General features: G+C 37.9%; 1 protein-coding gene across 1 annotated transcript in view; it reads left to right on the top strand.

Moving 5' to 3' along the window:
* Positions 1-19,531, top strand: part of ANO3 (anoctamin 3) — a 93,296-nt gene that overhangs the window by 50,531 nt on the left and 23,234 nt on the right. Inside the window, exons 11-12 of the mRNA XM_009334524.1 lie at positions 5,917-6,013; positions 11,281-11,341. Of these exons, the coding sequence (XP_009332799.1) occupies positions 5,917-6,013; positions 11,281-11,341 (158 nt within the window). The remainder of the gene's footprint in view (positions 1-5,916; positions 6,014-11,280; positions 11,342-19,531) is intronic.

Genomic DNA, 19,531 nt, shown 5'->3' with positions numbered 1-19,531 from the left:
ATGCTTATGCCTGCTGCCCTGGTTGGGCTCTTTGTTTTCCTTTATGGATTATTTACGATGGATTCCAGCCAAGTAAGGTAAAATCCCATTTAAAAACATAATAGCCTGTTGAAAATTAAGAACAGTCTGGTACAACTGAGATCATTATTATACTTACAAATGCTTTCCAGATATGGTAATCATGTAAAACTAACCAAATAAAACACTGGGTTCTTCGCTCAAGTGTATCCACTTTGTGTATCTGTTTTGCATCAAGCTGGATGCGTACCTCACAGCAAGTGCTCTTACCACTGCATCTGCAGCGATTCCCATTCTGTGTGTAAGGAAAAACAGCAAGTACCGATTCTAATGTCACGGGTGCTGCAATGGTTGTCATTCTAGTCAAGGCTAACGGGTGAAAAAACAGTCAGACATACTCCCTCTTTACCTCCAGCTTGCCTATAACTTCCAGAGTGTAGTACAGTTGCTAAATTTCAACTTACTTTTGTCTATGCCTTTGTTTTCTCTCAGTGTTAATAGTGGCAAACTTTGAGTTTAACAAAATTCTTAACTATGTCAGTGTAAACTGCAGACAGGAGACCCAGTGTCAGGGAGATTACAACCACATGAAATGAACCTAGTTTTCAAGTTTCCCACCGTTGTGATTTTGCTCTGAGAGGGGTTTATGTCAATTTAGAAATAGTGATAAGGGTGCTCGAGTTAAGTGCTGACTGTATTTTTAGGAACTGTTTCAGAGGATGCACCCTTATTACAAAGTTTTCCATTAGATGTCATCAGACACAACAGTATCAGTGCTCTTAAAATTGCAACTGTTCCTCCAAGCAGTTTGGATGCTTAGGCTGTAAGTATACTTGGAGTCAGATTTCATAGGAAGTGTTGTTTCTTGGGCTTTGAGCAGGACTATTTTATGTTTTCTTTATGGAATTGTGTTTAGCTTCTGTTTCACAGTGAGTTATTATATTCTGCAGTGCTATAATTAAGGCTTTTTTAGGCTTGCTTTTGTACAGCAAACTCCTGAGAGACTTTACAACTCCAAACTGTATTAAATGCAATAAATGTATCAACCAGGAAACTATGCTATCTTTAAGATATTGTTCTCTGTATTAGGATTGTTTTGCATCATAAACGTCGATAAAATCCAGTGGATGTAATGTAAAGTAGAGGATCAGCCTGTACTTAGAGTACAGGGACCAGGACTGTTGAACTGGAAATCTTGTATTCTTCACATGTACAATGGCACAGTTTCAACAAGGGGGGGAACAAAGGGCCATAATCTACTATTATCAGGGTATAGCTTAATATTTTAGGCACCCCTTGTGGAAGAGAAAGATTTGGCATTGACACCCCCCAAGAGAAAGAATAGAATTTCTAAGAATTTAATTTTTTCAAACTGTAAGCTATTATGTGCTTGTATATGTGTCATATGCTTCTCCTGAGAAGACTTGGAGACACGACTGCTGCTTCACTCTTTTAATAGAGAGATGCAGTTATCTTGCTTGCTGAAGGTTGCAGGATGTAAATCGCAGGAGCACAGAGGTAGGCTAGCTTTCATGCTTTCCTCTCCTAAGTTTTTCCTCTTGGCTGCTGTTGAGTAGCTATGGACAGAACATACATATTTTCGTTTGCTCCCCGTGGAGGCTGGTTGTGTTGGGTCCCATCCTGAGGTGCCTCAGTGTCACACTGTGCTACACAGAGCGCCAAGGTGCCCATCAGGGACTCTGAACTCTACTCCAGAAGCAAGAACCTGAAAGTTAGGTGATCCTCCATATAAGCCCTAGATGCTTACAAGGGGAGGGGAATACTTATATATTTATTACAGCTAACATTAGCCAGTGTTCATTTCAAAATACTGACAGAGGGTGAGGTGAGTTAGTGCAGAAGCCCTAGCTGTGTGCTCTGTGGCAGCCCCACATTTGTAATCTGGATGTGTTAATTGTGGGCAGAAGGCCCTCTCTGCCTTTGGTGGTGTGAATCTGTGCAGTCCCTCTGGTTAGTCGTGACACAATACTGTCATATCAGTGCATTGCTATGATCAAGTTAGTAAGACGTGGATTCAAGAACAGACCTTAACTAACTCAAGCTGATTGTGACTGGCCTGATAAAATGTATGTAGATGTTTTCTGTATCACCTTGTGTACTTAGGCAATTCTAAAGGCCAGTGGTAACAGATGCTGCTCCTTGCCACATTTGCTTACTTAGCCTGGAAGGGGTTAGTGAGGGTTAGACAGAAACCTCCTACCTAGAGCAGACGGGAGTCATCCATTAGCAGGCAGACAGACTACACAACCTAAATGTTCTTATTCTTGCAATATTCTGGGACTGTGAGATTATTTATCTAGTGTTTCTGCAGTCATTTAAAGAAGCCTGCTAGATAAACATCTATAACAGTTTTAAAATATATAATTTGATTTTGAGCACTGCAGCTATTGAAGTATGCAAATGCAATGTTCAGCAGCCGCCAAGAAGAAACAGAGTTGGGTACAACAGATTCTGACAAAATCTAGACACAGGAAACTCGGTGGCAATTAGGAATGTAAACCTAGTGCCAGGGAATTACGGCAATGTCATAACTGCCACATTGCCCCAGATTCAGTATTATGCAGTGTAATACTACTTTATGTGAAACAGGTTTCACCCTATTAATGCCTGTTACTAGTAATCAGTGGATGTTAGGAAGTACTGATTTACAATATGATAAATTCTGTCAAAAAAACCCTATTTTTCATCTGTCTTGTGTACCACAAAATTTGAACTTACCGACTGATCAAACTATTTTTGCAGGAGCATGCTTTCGTCAGTGATGTCCCTTCACCTCTCCAGCGCAAGGAGCTGCCATGAGCCCCCCTCTAGCGGCTGCAGGCAGAAAATAATCACTTTCTTTTTCCACTGAGGTCCAGCTCAGTTTCAGCAGAGAAGGAATAAGCAAATACACGAGCATACATTGCCATAGAACCAAACATTGCTTGTGATGCCAGCCATAGGTTTTGTGCAGCAATACTTCTAGGGTTATGCAGAATAATGTCACCTAAGAACTAGCTTGTCTTGTTTACAACTTGTACGAGTGCCTGCCTCTGCTCCATACCCAGGGTCTGTCATGATGCCAGGTGGCTCTTTTTATATACATATAAAAATGTTATATAAATATGTCTCAGCCTGTGCCAGGACCCCATCTCAGCCCGGCATGGGGCCATCAGTCCCTGCCCCCTGTGTGAAGGAAAGATGCTCTGTGTAGTTCATCTGTGGCTGCCACAGGCAAGTTGGAAATGGTGCATATTTGCTCCCTTTTGGTGGTACCCTTCCTTCTTTCCCAGGGTGAGTGCCCCTCTCACACTGCCTTTTGCCCCTTGTCATAGTCTCTCTCTCCTTTCCTCAGTTGCAGTTTTAGGGAAACAATAAACTTTCAGGTCTGATTGAATCATTCGATGATTCAAAGGTATTGTACAGGGAGGAGGAAGGTGAAATAAGATGGGAAAACAAAAACCTTGCATACACACTGTGGTATCAGGGACTAGACACTATTATAAGCAAATATGCAAACATGTCCCATGTTTAGAAACAGAAGTTTCTCCATTCTACATGGTTAGGGACGTTTTTCTTTCCTATCACAAAACAAGTGCATAAGATGGGCAGCGTTACTGAAAGCATGTTGGAATGGAGAATGTTCTTTTTCTTGCATGGGTTTGGAATAAAGCCTGGTAATATTGTGGTTGCCAGGAGCCGGCACTGAGGTCCCCCAGGGTACTGGGATTATAGTGTCGGAAGCTCATTGCAGGGTTCAGTTGCGAGATGAAGGTAACCAAGAGAAAAATCCAGATAATCTCTGTTGAAGAAACTCCACAGTAGCTTCCAGAGTATCTGGATTATATTTGTAGGGCTCAGACATGCAGAAATAAAAATGCAGAACATGACTTTGTATTTCTTGTTTCGTACGCTTTTGAATATATTTTGATCTATTTGCCCTCCCTGAGCTAAACTGGGGGAAGTGTGAAGTGGTTGTCATATGGGAGGGCTTAAATAGTCCTTCAGGAGTGCCTTCATCTGGGTTCTTTCAACAAATTATGTGCCATATCTATTACCTATCTTTATTCTCAAGTTAGATGTTAAGCTATTACATGTTGATTAGTCTATATAAAAATAAATCTGATGGTTTTAAAGAGTTTGGTTTTGATGGGTTTATATGTATCATTATCACTGTTGTAAGTTGTCCCTTTGTTGTCAGTCAAACAGAAAGGCCAAGCACGAACACAGCATAGCTTGAGGTGTCTTTGCACCATGTGCTGTAGTCAGATTTCAGATATATAAGTGAGGACAGTACGAAGAAGCTATTTTGCTCTGTTATACTGAAGATCTGAATTGCAGTAACAGTTAACATAGCACCTGTCATGAACACTTGTGTAACAAATGTTATTGCATTTGCAGAGTAGTGCTAAAGCATGTGACCTATTACTGTCAGTATAATTTTGTGAAACTTCATATGTTATTAAAAACAAACGAAGATTTCAATTCAAGGTATAGAACACAGAAAATCTAACATTTATAATGTTGAATTTAAATTCAAAGCATGGTACAATTTGGCCTTATATTTGACAACAGTTTGTATTATTGCCAAACCGTTGCAACATACTGTTGAAATATGATTTTCTGTGCTTAATCATTTGAACGAAAATGCAAGCAAGAAAATTCTCTGATGTGACACACTATAAGATTCCTGTTACACTGCAACTCTGAAATGAGTGGCTGTGCTCATTCTGGCTTAAGGGTTACTTAGGACAATTTCTTTGTCAGGTCCACATTATGTTGTTAGGGTTTCAGTGAATTAGTGTTTCTGATGTTATGTGAAGTATGACTGAAGATTACAAAAGTGACATCTCGGTAACCAGAATCTTTTATTTCTATTTACTGTTATGTCAGACAGGATTTAATAGATGCACTCATTGGGAAATAAGCATAATCTTCCATAAAGCATTAGAACTGTAAATTCAGCTTTTATAAGGAGGAGAGTGAAAGTGCTATGTTTATTAAAACAAATCAGTAGAGATTTCATGGCATTTGTTTATACTGCTGCTTTCCTAGTGTGTCATAGGATCATTTCAGGCATGTCAACATTGCTAAAGGATAGGGAAATGCGATTGGTGAGGTTCTTTGGGAAGCTTACTCAGTGCAGTTAAAATTTGCCTTAAAATTCATTTTTGCACTTCTGTTAATTCTGTTGTGCCTTTGTGAAGACACTTAATTATGTACTACATTTTGAATATGTATTAATGGTCCCAGTGAAGGCAGTGACTTCATCTTCCTGAATCTTTGAAGATATTTTTCCCCAAAGTTAGGATATTAAAGTGTTTTTTTATTAGCCCTATACATAAGTTCTTCTGTAGGAAATAAAAATGCGAAGACTTGAAATACTACTGCCAGAAATCCCTGTCAGTGCGTTTTTACATGTGACCAACGGGTCTAAGTGTGCATGCGATCATCCTGTGGAACAGACCTTCAGCTGATGTAAACTGGGATAAGTTGGTTGAAATCAGTGTAGTTATACCAGTGATGTCCATCCTCTTAATGTTTGGTATCTTCTATGTTGCTTAGATAAACATGCAGTAAATGGGTTGACAGAGAGTGAACAATGTTTTGTTCTTCTGTTTGTGATACTTGGGAGAGAATGGGATATTCACAAGTGCAAGAAGTGTAGTATGATGACCAAAAACATTGCATACAACTCTAGGACCCATAGTTTTAAGGTTACTGATTTGGGATTAGGCTTTTCATGCCAAACATTGACTCTTAATTTGTTTTATTGAGCCAGTTTTGTGGTGTAGGCATACTGTTAACAAATAGAGACCACAAATGGCATAGCCTCAGAAAATCTTAAGAATGCTAAAAGCCTGTTTATAACCATTATTTTCCCATCTTACACTAAAGCAAAGAGATCTGCGAGGCAAATGAAACCATCATGTGCCCTATGTGTGAACGCAATTGCACACTACAAAAACTCAATGAAAGCTGCATATACGCCAAGGTAATTATTGTCTTATTGCTATCAAGATAATTTTTGCCTAAAGATCCACTTTCACTGTGTAATGGCTGCCCTTGTTTCAGCAAAGATTCCTGCAAAACATGTTGTTTCTCTACAGAGTGTTTTTTCAGCCTTTGTAATTCATGTTTCTAATAAGGGAAGGCTCTGAAATGATCAGAGATCATTCTAAAATTTGTTTTACTTTCTGTGAGCATTTCCTTCCCAAATCCTTATTATTTTCATCAACTTATAAAGTACCCTGAGTAACAAAACTTTTCTTGGAAGATTTTGCCTACTCTCCCCTATAATTGACTTCTTACTCTGTTTCCCTTGCTTACTTTGTAATTGAATTTCTGCTCCTCTAAAAGAATTCTCTACCATAATGTGCCTGTGATATGCTTTGCTCTGTCAAACTAATGCAAAGATTTTACACGACTAAATATTTTGCTACAAGAAGCTATCCTTCAAACTTAAATAATCACAAGTACTTCTGTATACGTGCAGTGTTTTCAAATAAGCAATATATTTTGATGTGTGGTATGTTCATAGTGCTGGAAAAGCAGCCTTGGCATTTTTCATGGAATTCTTTAGCCCATAAGATAAATCTTGCTCGGAAGCCTGTATTTATAAAATGTGATTATGATTGTCTCTGGTCCATGGCATTACAACAACACTGTAGCAATGTGAAAGAGAATCAATTTTGTGTTGAATTTTGAAATTTGGTATAGATGGGACCAATGTTGAATAAAACAACCTTTTTTGAGTAAAACTCAACATTTCAAATCTATCTGTGAAGGAAAATTCTGAAAACATTTGACATTTATAAAAACGGTTTTTATTTAGATTTTACAAATTTAATTTTCTATTTTGTAATGCCAAAATAAAAAAATGAAAAAGTTGCTTTGCAACAACAGCAATAAATACTATTGAAAATGTCATACTTAAGGCAAAACTGGTTTTTGTTTTTAAATAACTGCTATAACTTTATAGCAGAAAATGGCTCCATGAGACTTTCATAACATTTTTTACTAATTTCTTATGTTTTTAAAATGTGTACTGAAGATAAGAGCTTTCTTAATTGAAATAACATTATGCAAACTATACAACCCATCCCAGAAATGCCTCTCTTCAGAAGATGACAAGTACCTGTCATCTAAACAGCAGTCCACTGTAGTTTAACAGGAAATTAATACATTTAGCATTGTGGCATCCCTTTAACTCTAGCTCCTGTTATTTTAACATCCCCAGTTAATAAGAAGCAGTTTTTCTCTCTCATTTATATTTACACTGACATCCTTTGCTTAAATCATGCAAATTTCACATTTAATGTCACATTGTGAATAATTCCTTGCAGCAGAAAAAATGTGGCAGCCCCTCCATACTTCCACGTATTTTCAAACCAGTCCCCGTGAAACAAAACCAGGTGACAACCAGGGAAGACAGGCAGTAACCACTCGTATTCCATCTTCACAGGCACCCTTTTCTGATGTCTGCAAATATTACGGAAATTCATGTAAGCTCCCAACTTTTCCTGCCAATGCTTTTGCTCTGAAAAACTGATCAACCTTAGATTGGAACACAGAAAACAACCAAAAATTGTCTCTTTCCAGGATTTGTCTGTTCTGGATCTCCACCAAGCGGGGGAGAGAGAGACTTCTCTTTGGGAAGGAATAGGATTGCCATCTGGCCACTCAAATGGCAAAGAAAAGGGAAAAAATAAAAAAAAAGCTCAATGAGGCTTTTTATAACTCTGAGGTTATAACTGTAATGCCTTCACTCACCATGTTGTCTCTAAAGAAAAGTTCACTGCAGCTTCACTCGTTACCCTTTTGCTAGGAAACGTCTGGTTTCCAGCAGGGGTTGTGATCCTGCTGGGTGCCACCGTGTTGCTCGAGTTGAGCAGCACATACCCAAACACGTGTCAGCACTGCCACTGTGTCTGCACCCAAATTAGTGAATGAAAACAATCTGTAATGTTAGAAAACTACAATCTGACTTCAAATCAAATGTTCCTTTGTACTTTCTGAAGCACTGTTAGTAATACAAGTAAGTGGAACTAACATATTTAAAAATGAGGCATCAGATCTGCTCTCTGGGAAAAGAAAATGGCATTTCCTGGTTGCTTTCTTGTTCCTGAGGTGGAGCTTGTCAGCGTTTCCCTCTGCTTTTGTTGTTGTGGGAACATAACTTATTTCTCTGTCTTCCTTGCACACAACCAAGGGAAGGGAAGCTGTCGCACACAACTGAAGAGCTGATATGCAAGGGAAGCTATTCCAGATTCATTCCAGGCACTGGCACCGTTATTCTGGAATAAGTTTTTTAATCCTTATTAATTCAAATATCTCATTGTATGAGAGTACATAAGCATTGAGTTAATTAGGAAAAGTGAGTTCCTTTAAGTGAAGTTTATCTCCCCAAACCTGCTTAAGTCATAGGACCTGCCACATTTAGATCAGGCCTTGTGCTTATATTTCACGTTATTAAAACTGCTGTCAGGGTTTCTTTTGTTAAGTATCCGCCAAGTTTCGCTTTAGAGGAGCTCTTCAGACAGAACAAACTAATGCCGGAAAAATCACATACTTCAAGTTTTTTTCCTGCCAAGCATTTTGTAAAGCTGGAAACAAAACACAAAAGATGCCTTTTTCCTTCTTGTTGCTACCCATTTCTTTCATCCCCTCCCTCTTTATTCCATTTCCATTTAAAAATACCACACTGAATTGAAGCTTATAATTTAAGGGGAAGGTATGTAATATCTGAGTTGTATTCTGAATTGCCAAATGCCCAAGCTGTCATTGTCGTCCGCATGAAATGGACTCTTTGATCTGTGGGTGATTAGCGTGGTGCACTAGGGCTCTTTGGGCTGGTTTTGTGCCCAGCACACCTTGCCCTTGGGCCCCGGGGCAGGGTGTTGATTCAGGGTGGATTGCAAGTGCCTGAAGTCTTACATGATGACTACAACATCAGTCAGGTATGCTGACAGACTAGAACTGAGTCCTACAGTGTTTCACTTCTGCTTAGAGGCTTCTGGTCAACACGGAGTCTCAGACTGCGCATTTAGCCTTTAAGACAGTGAAATCTTAATTCTGAGTGTGGTGCTGAAAGACTGTAGCCCACTAAACACTTTCTATAAAGACAAAGCTAGATTGGGAGCCAGATATGTATTTTCTACTTTTAGCAACATTAATTCTGCTGGATTAGATTGGTTTGGTTGGTTGGTTCATTTTGTATTTCCTTGGAAAGGTGCACTCTTTACTGAGCGGAATATCCAAAATCACATCCTCACCCAGATCTACATTCAAAACTGAAAATGTTCATCAGGTTTGTTGTACTGCTTTTGTTCACCTCTCACATTTTCGGTCTCATACCCATTATGTTTGTGTTTTCCTTTATGGAAGCAAAAGGAAAACGAAACAAAAGACATATTTGTATGTACAATTGATCCCACTGTATGATTCATGCAGGGAACATACTGGATTTATTGGTACCCAATACCAAATAGTCAATTCCCATTTAAGAACCTTAAAAAAAAACAAGAAAAACAGAACTGACATACAGATAAAATATATGTGTTTTTAATAAATTCTCACAATATTATAATAATTTTACTCAATAAGAAATAAAATAGAGGCAGGCAACACTGTTTCTATTAACTTTTTGTGCTTTCCTGAGTTAGTTTTCTTAATTTGAGAGGCAGAAGCAATAATGCCAGCCTTCTCTAGAAGAATGAAAATCTGTCAGCAGGATGAGTTCTTGTAGCAGGCAGCTGTCATGGGAGTGCGTTGGGTAACCTGCCCGAGGTGGGCTGTCAGCCCCAGCATCCCGGCACACCTCGCATACAGAAGGTTCCTGCTGGCCAAAGTAACTTCAGATGTAAGAGAAGGTCACAGTACAGCAAAACTGAATCTGGTTACCTGCACCCTTCCGTTGGCATAAAGACAGGTTTCTTTTCATGAAAAAAGCTTAAAAATTGGTCCTTAAGTCAGCAACAGTCAACACCAATGAAAAGTCTTTTCAAGAATATTCTATTTCAAGGTTTCTTATTTCAAAGAGTGGGAAATCGCCATGAATTTTCTGGATGGTTTAGGACGATACATATCAAAGCCATTTGCAGCACTTTTCATTTGTTTTTCCTCTCTCTTCAGATCCTCTTTCTAACATATGCCTGTTGATGATAAGTTGGTTTGCTCTATTATTTTATAATGATTTGTGCTTTTTTTTCCAAATAGGAATTTGAAGCCTATGTTTAGCTTACTAATGCTCAGCAACATCTTAAACCACCTTTCATGAGAAGAAATGTAGGCCTGTTATCCCTGGAGAAATTATGTTGCTGTAAATTGGCAACCTTAAATCTATTGAAAGTACAGTGATCTTAATTTCAGCTTCTTAAATACTGTTTCATGTTATGGCTCGAATATTAGAAATTCTGGATTTTTGTAATGTGAATTGCGATGTCATAATAAGTGAGACATCAAATTCACTCACTTAGATGCTTAGAGTGATCCATAGGCACGCAAAAACTAATTATTACTTATTTTCTGTTGGTAAGCCTTGGACTTTGCAGCAGAATATCTGTTCTGCCTGAAAAATCTTATAACAAAGAGTAAGATAAGGGATAAATCCAACAAAAAGGAGAGCAATCAAGAGGAGAAATTAAGTGCACAATTTAGAACTATGTTTTGCGGGGAGGGGGGGGATGGTATTTAGAATTTATGTAATGTTTGTTGGAGTTTAGGGGCACTAGCCTTTTAAGAATGAGAATATGTCAACAATTTGAGGGGCTGAGATGTCTGAATAAAGAGGACTATATACTGTCCTTACCTGCAGAAGAACTGCAAGGTAGCTTGGGAGGAGAAGAAAATGGAATCAAAACAGATGTTAACTAAGTAATATATAGAGAAAGAAAAGTGAAAAGACAGAATTTATTTAAGCTTATAAAAAACTTAAAAAAGAAAATGTTGAGGTTAAATTTACCCAGCATATGAGAAGAACTCTTGAGGAATTTTTAGCCTATCTGGACACGGACAGAGCAGCAATTAATGTCTGTGAAACAAATAGACTGGAGATACATGAAGCGACAGTCTGCAAAACTAGAGTTCAAGTTATACAGAAGGAGAACGGGACAAACCTTGGTAGAAGAAATATGCAAGTAGGACTTCTTATTAGAGCGCTTAGCTTTTAGTTTCTGCCACCAGTTCTGTACTCTGGGATTCTTTGGGGCAAAAGATAAAGGGCAATATTATTAGTTCCTAATGTATTTATTTTCTATTCAGGTTACACATTTGTTTGATAATGGAGGGACTGTCTTCTTTGCTATTTTCATGGCAATTTGGGGTAAGTACATTTTTATTTGATTTGTACTTTAGTTCACATTATTACTGGGTAAAGGGAGATTACAGCTCGATAAAACTTAAAGAAGGATTATGATATTGTCACACAAACCTTTTTTTTTCCTGTTTTCATCAACTTCAATTTCTGTGTTAGTAGTGAGTGAAAGTAATACCTTTTATCATTAATGTAATGACTGTCTTTAGTGTCTTAAATGTCTTTAAGCCTGAATTTTATATCATGCAGGCAGAAGTCTTTTTAGAGGCAAACATGTAGGTTAATTTACTGATCTGGAGTCAATATAAAAATCATATCTTATAGAGAATTCTTATAGAATAAATGAGAATGGTTTTTGTGGGAGCTAATTAGAGGGAAGTATAGGAAAGATTTGCTGTTAAGTGCTTTCAGCAATTTAACTATTTATATTCAAATTCTCAGTCTGAATATCTCATTATGTTCACTGTGACTGTTATGGTTTAACCTGGCAGGCAGCTGAACACCACACAGCCGTTCACTCACTCCCCCCCCACCCCCCCAGTAGGATGGGGGAGAGAATTGGGGAAGCCGGGGGGGGGGGGGGGAATTCGTGAGTGGAGATAAAGACAATAGGACAGAAGAGGAAAGGAAAATAATAACAACAATAATAATGATAAAAGAATATACAAAATAAGTGATGCACAATGCAGTTGCTCACCACCCACTAACCAATGCCCAGCCAGTCCCAAGGCAGCGGTCACACCCCCCGGCCAACTGCCCCCCATTTATATACTGAGTATGACGTCACATGGTATGGAATGTCCCTTCGGCCAGTTTGGGTCAGCTGTCCTGGCTGTGCCCCCTCCCAGCTTCTCGCTGGCAGGGCATGGGAAGCTGAAGAGTCCTTGACTAGTGTAAGCACTACTTAGCAACAACTAAACCATCGGTGTGTTACCAACATTATTCTCATCCTAAATCCTAAACACAGCACTAGGAAGAATCCAAATACCACCTACTAGGAAGAAAGTTAACTGTATCCCAGCTGAAACAGGCCACTGACATGACACACATCATGTCATGGGGCACAAAGCCAAGCAGGGTGATATCCACAGAGGCCACTGTTGAACAGGAGTTACCTAGAACAGTCCTCCCTCTCTCTGAAGGTCAGTGTAATAATGCTGTACAAGACAGATGTAATGGTTCCAGCATAAAATGCTTGATGGAATTAGCTTTCACTGAAGCTAATAGTATTTTGCTGCTGGAAAGTAGGGAAGACTGGTATTAGGACAAGAGATAATTTTACCAATGTAAATGTTTGTCTATGTAAACCCTGAGAAAATAACACCAGTTCACATACGTACAACTGTCTGAATTCAAGCCAGACTTTTACAATTTTAAATAGAGTCAAATGACACACAGCAGCTTTATTTACGTAATATGTATAAATAAGCATTAATGATTCTAACTTAAAGTGAAGGATGAACAAATGTCACAAATTTTGGAGGGTGGCCTGGTAAAAACAAAAAACAATATACAAACAGCAGCAAAACATCAAAGAGATACATAGACAACATGAGCACATGCACATACATACAAAAACTATAATTAGATTGTTAAAAGTTAACACGATATAAGTATAACTGAAGGGCATACTTTAATTGCTTGCCTCAGTGATATTTCTTCGTGGGTTCCTAATCTTGCTGTTACAGCCTTGCAATTACTAATAATTAGTTTCATAAATTGCTAAAATACATTGCACTTGGTTATATGGTTACCAATGTAGACAGCGCTGGTAGTTTCTTAGCACCTCTTCATCGCTATCTTCGAGTTCTCTTTAGAGAGAGCTTTTTCAATTTGCAGCTGAGGCCAGCGTTCAAGTGTAAGAAGGAATTTTGCTTATGTGATACTGCTTTACCGTTATCAGGAAAGATGGCATAACATGTGCTAAGGATGATGAGAGCTGAACATTATATTTTTCTTAATTTCAAGCAGCAGAGTGATACTCTCACCTAATACAGGTGAACGTGTCTCAGATTTTCAGTCTGCTATCCACCATGCTGGATACAGTGTTAGAAATCAGGTTCTGGTTTTGATGGGAAGTGTGCTGTTTTCGTGACTGACCCCTGTAGGAATGGCAACACAGCTCGTATGCACTCAATTCTTTCATCTTTTAACTTTGAAATAAATACCTGTTTTACTCATTTGCAGTGTGACTGCCATTGTTTCTGTCATTGGTGTGTGCATGCATGTAATTTAGCCAGTTAGTGAGATAACTACGTCAACGTGATACACAGTCTGCACACTAAGTAAAGCATTTTAGCAAAGTCATAGTTAACAAGCATGTATCCCATGTGAGTAGTTATTTTCTCTGCAATTTATTTTGTTTATTCTATACCTTTACAGCTATGTCTTTTTCATGTTCTTTCTTTCTATTTAGACATTGCTGATAATTGCAAACAGATAAACGATGTGATTATTTGCATTATACTGCCATAGTTTTTACTCTTTAGCTGGACAAAACAGGAACATGCTTTTTAGGATATCTATATACATGGCAGAGATAATTCCTTTCCTTTCATGTTAAGATAAGTTTTTCTTCTATCTAACCTGTACCAAAACCTTTACATCATTTCTACAGATCTAGCCTGCAATGCAAACAACAGATCAGTCTGACAGAGGAATAGAAGCTTGTCTTCTTTTTTTTCCCTTTGATAGTGATTTTAACTCTGTGTCATCATAGTCAAAGGTTAAATGTAGTCCGTGTTAGTAGTTCCATTCTCCCCAGCAAACTTCAACTTCTGAGTAATCCAAGTAAATCTAATTCTTTTTGTCGTATTCTCTGAGGAGAGTACAAATGTGGAGTGGGGAAATTCATGCCCCAAATCATTTATTAGATAGGAATTATTTTTGGACAGAAGTTTCACCTCAAGGTAGTTAAACTTCAGAGCTTTTTGTATTGATGCTAAAATATCATTGCAAACCTGGTCAAATTTTGCTCTGTTATAATGTCTGCATTCTTGACCAAAGTTACACAAGGCAGAATTTTACCTGAGTGCTATTTGTCTATATTATTCCTAAGAAAGCATGTACAATATCCTTCCAGGAAAACCGTAAGTTGATAATTTAATTACAAAGTAGAAGAGTGATGCTCTGTTACTAGGCCCTGCCTGTTGTGTATCAATGTACCTTGGGATTTTCCCCTTGCTTTCCAAAACATTGTTTGCACAGTAATGGCTGTAAGATTACAGCTGCCAGGTCATTTTGGAAAAAATGAAACTGTGTAGATAACAGGTGAGAACATAATCTGACGCAAACATTATGGTGAAGGGTGGGATGGTATCATATCAGCCATAGGAATGCCATCGGATGGGCACCCTGTGTTGTCTTTCTCAACCTTGTCTGCTGTGCTGGTTTTGCCATCTGACGCACATCCAAAACTTGTATCGTATGGTCCAAGTGAGTTATCTAAATGGAGAACTGAAAGGATAATGTAATTATTTTTATATGTTATTTGAAAGATTCGTATCCCCCCATGCTGGGTACCTCACAGTTTAGTTCAGCAGTCTGTCGTGCCTAAATCCAGTTGACCTCTCTCTTACATATGGGAGAGCAAAAGATGAAGGCCCTGATTGATGATCTTCTGAGGATAACGTGTCTTCCCAGTCACGCCTGTTCGGGACTACGTGGGTGGTCAACTTTCAAAGCTAGTTCCTAATCTGATGTTCTGGCAGCTTTCAGCTCTTGCATTTAAGCCAGAAAAGGTGTATTGCCAGAGTTTTATTTTGATTTGATTTTATATGAGAAAAAAGTGTGTTTAGCCTTTCAGTGTTTGTTTAAACATTTAAAAATAAAGCCCAGAAACATGATACAAATGTTTGGAGACTGTGTGATTACACTTCAATACAAGTTTATACGTATCCACGGAGAAGATAAAAGCAATCCTCTTTTTAAACCTCTTAAAAATATTTTTACTCCTAAAAACAGATATAGCTTCATCCCTCATTCAGTAATTGAAGTCGGATGAGTAAGGAGTCTAGCCTTTTTCAGTTAATCAAACTTTGGGAGTGTTTTTGAGCTATAGTTTTGAACTCACCCACAATTCTTTGAACAGGTTCACTCCTACTAGATTCGATATTTCCTGATATTTCAGAGGTTAAAAAATAACTTGTAAGGAGGAGACGTAGAGTTAAAGAGAGTATTGGTTAAGCTAAAATTTAAAAATAATAAAGTACTGTCAGTTGAAAACTAGTTTGACGGGAGTCGATAATATAATTCCTAATAATTCCATAAGACCAGACTATTTAAACAGCTCTGAAGAATTAAAAAATGTTCTTATGCAAAACACTTGTGCTGTTCCTTACCGGGGTCATTCCTTGTATCGTCATAAAGCCGTCTGTGGGAAAATGACTCAGACCTTTTCTTACCACATATAAAATATCCAATCAGTCCAATTAATATAGATCCCAAAATGGTTCCTACAATGACACCAACTATTACTCCTCCCCTGTTGGTTTTCTCTAGGAGAGAAAGAAAGAAAGAAAGAAAAGACCATTGAATGAGAATAATAAATGTGTAAGATCAGATACTTCACTCTTGCTTTCTAGCAGTCAAGGGCTTTGGGGAGTGAGACTTTTCACCAAGGATCTGAAACACTTTGCAGACTGACTAAACCAGAAACTCTCTCTGCAGAAACTCTCTGCCTTTTTAAGACGACAGACATCTCCATCCTTGACTTTCAAGGGAATAACTGAGGTTTAAAAAAAAAAGAAGGCTAAATGAGTTTTTAGTCAAATAAAAAGGATTCCAGGTTTAATTACAGAATCAATCACTATCCTTTTATTTAAAGAAATAAGCCATAATCACTCCTTGAATGCAATTATTCATAACTATTTAAGCCAGCAGTTAAAATTGCAGCCTCTGAGTTTCAAGAGATTAAGTTTTAGAGTACCAATTTTTGAGTATGCAAGGTAAGAAATCCAGTAACGCTTTCTACACCTATTCGGTTAGCAGAATAACCGCATTCCTTCAAGATTTTCTTCAAATTTCATAAAACTTTTCTTCAAGGTATTCTGTTTTTCTTGGAACTGAACTTGCTCTCCCACCCCCTTTCCTTTTCAGTCATGTTATCTAAAAATCGGGTACATTGTTCTAGTAATTATTAGAACTATGATGGGAAACATGAAAGTCTGATGCTTCTTCAGTTCTTAGTACAAACTGTACTCTACTGGATATGATGCATAAGTCTTTCAGTCCTGTGTTAAAAGCTTGAAAGCTAATTAATGGCAAAAAATTACTGTGTCTTCTAATCTTTCCTTTTCTTTTCCTGAAGACCTGATTCAGAGCAGCAGGATAGAAAAGTGCCATGACAGTTTTATGCTCCATTGTTTTCCCACGCATACTCAACTCGGTAATTAAATGCACAATGAGTAATTCCTTTGGAAAGATTTATAAGAAGTCATCTTTGGTCACAAAAGTTTCTGAACTTAAATAAGTTACGTTACACATTTTAAATGTTATTTCTACACATCTACTTTATAGGTCTACTCCAGTGTGAATGGGCAGTACCTGTCATTAGGTTCCCCCACTCTTGGAAGTGTTAAACAAAAAAGTAAACAGCAAATAATTTTAAAAAATATTTTTTACTTTGGATGAGTTTTAGTTTTAGTCTGTACTAGGTCGCCTGTTAATTCACACATAAAGCCTCCTGTTCAATGAAAAAAAGGTTTTATTTCAGCATATGAATTTATTAAACTAGTTGGACTTTAGTTAGATACTTACCTTCATTGGCATCTTCTGAATTAGATACTGCAGTAGAAGGGTTGCTGAAAATGTGATTCGTCTCTGTTTGCTGAATGGGGTTGAAGTTCGGTGTAGGACTGTCCTGCTTCACCATGGGTGATGTCAGACTGATACCGGTGGGGAACAACGTGGTGGGGTTGACTGAAGAGTTATCACTGGGGAGCACTGCAGCTGAAGGGGTACTGTCGGTGACTGTGGAGTTACTTCGCGTCACTGTGGAAGTAGAAGTAGCTGCAGCACTTTTGGTCACTCCAGAAAAGTCATCTGTTGTAAATGTTGCTGAAGTCATTGGGATTCTGTTGAAGTTTGTGGCAGAGTTATTTATACCACCTTTTGATACCATAGTGACATTTGAAGATAAAGTGGTGCCATCAGTGGACCTTGGGGGTGTGCTGTTTGGCCGACTGCTCATCTCTGTTCTTTTCGTTACATTTTTTTTGGCATTGACAGTTGTTGGTGCAGCGTGGCCAACGGTAGAAGAATTTATGACAGTAGTCATATGCAGAACGAATCTGTGTGAAGTTGGTTGCAGTGTAGACTGATTGTTATCTCTAATTGATCTACTTCCATGATTTGTATCGTCTAAGTTTCTGAACTCAGCATTGCTTTTGTTCCATTGCAGCCTTATGAGCAGAAAAACAAAAATCATTCCACAGGAGGGTTGCATGGTGTTGACTTCAAAGTTTGTTTAGTTATATAGAGAACCTGCAAGAAATTCACTTTTGTCTATTATTTTATTTTGCAAAACAAAGCTACTCTGTTAAGACCCAAATAAGCTGGTAAAAAAAGTTGGTGTTATACTATAGAAGTCTCAGTAGTTTACCGCATGTTGATGCTGAAAACTTTACGTTCCTGAGTGTTAATGACTTAAAGAACGACCTAATACAATACTGATGATCAACAAAAGGTTTTTGCACAAGAAAATTCCATGTTTCTATGAACAGGCCTCATACTTAGAGGGGAATAATTCAAAACCACTTTGCTATAGAAAGAGGTAATGATACATACTTGGGTGGCGTGCTCAAGGCAATGTTTTCTGGGCAGGCAGCAACTCCAAGAGCATGCTAAAGAGTTATGCTCCATTGCGAAGAAATATAATTGTTACAATTAGCCCTGAAATTTGATGGATAATGTTTTGTGACCCTGAGCAAGGAGCGTTATATGAATGCTCCTAAAATTGAAAACTAAATCAGTCTAGGGATTATGGATGATGCTGAATTTGTGTGGAAACTTCTTTTCCTATAGGAAACTGGAAGCTGTATATTATGCATTAATTTTTCAAATGTTAGATTGAAAAGGATGAGAAAACCTCATCTTGAAGTCACTTGATCGTAGCAGGTATGCTGTTCAGTATATCCGTCGGGTTTTGACAGGGGGTGTGTGTTTTTCTAAGTATGAGACAGGTTGAGATCATGCGGTTTTTAACTCCCACACATAACCTTTCATGTGACAGCACAATAAAAAGTATAGGTAAGTTACGTCTTCAACATTGTTAATGAACTAGGTGTCCATGTATATGGGTACTTTACCATCTGAAGAAAGGAGATTTACAACTGAAAAAAGTAACTATTTCTTTCATATTCAGCTTCCCCTTCTACTGTCTTGTGCTTTTTCCTATGCGTGGGGTTTTTTGGGGTTGTTTTTGGTTTGGTTTTGTTCTTTTGTTATTTTTTTGCCATTTAATTGTGCATTTTCCCCAGGTTAGCTTCTTTGTATGTAACACTGTCAGAGCAACGGAAAGTGCACATTACAGTAACAGTAGATAGCAGTCAGCTATGGGTAATGTTATATCAATGGGTAGATGATAATTAAATATGTCACTGTATCTCATTTTGGCTTTATTCTTATTTCCTTTGTAGTTTGTTCTTACATGTTTTCTGTGTTTAGTGGTTAGAAGGTGGTACCATTACTTGAAACGCATGTGTATTTATAAAATGCCATTTAATCTGCTTATTAACATGTGTTCCACTTCTCCATAGTGCTTATTTCCCAAGTTAAGGTCAGTTATATGGCAGGAAGGACCTACGCTCAGAAAACACTTGTAACTTATTAGCAGAAAATGAGAGAAAACTTCTGCTTGAGGATCAGTCAAACCAAGGATAACCACTCTGACCCCAAACAAGGAAGCCAAGGAGTTCAACTGTCAGCTCCAGTTATGTGTACAATTTGAATTATAGGCCTTCAGATGACTATGAAATGCTGTGCAATCTGAATATTAGATTTTGATTTGATAGTACTAATAATAGCTGCAAAACAGTGAAGAAAAAAACCTTGTATTTTATGAAGTTTTTAAACACATGCTTTCATTTTAACAGTATTATTGTTTTAATTCAGTGGCATGGTCTTCCCTTCCTGGTATTAATAGTCATATTAGTGAACAAAGTGGATTTGGTTGTATCGCTTATTATCCCTTCGCTGCAA

The sequence above is a fragment of the Pygoscelis adeliae genome, unplaced genomic scaffold, assembly GCF_000699105.1.
Source record: "Pygoscelis adeliae isolate BGI_AS28 unplaced genomic scaffold, ASM69910v1 Scaffold171, whole genome shotgun sequence".
NCBI lineage: Eukaryota > Metazoa > Chordata > Aves > Sphenisciformes > Spheniscidae > Pygoscelis > Pygoscelis adeliae.
Note: the sequence above shows the minus strand (reverse complement) of the source record. Positions and strands in the feature narration are given on the sequence as shown.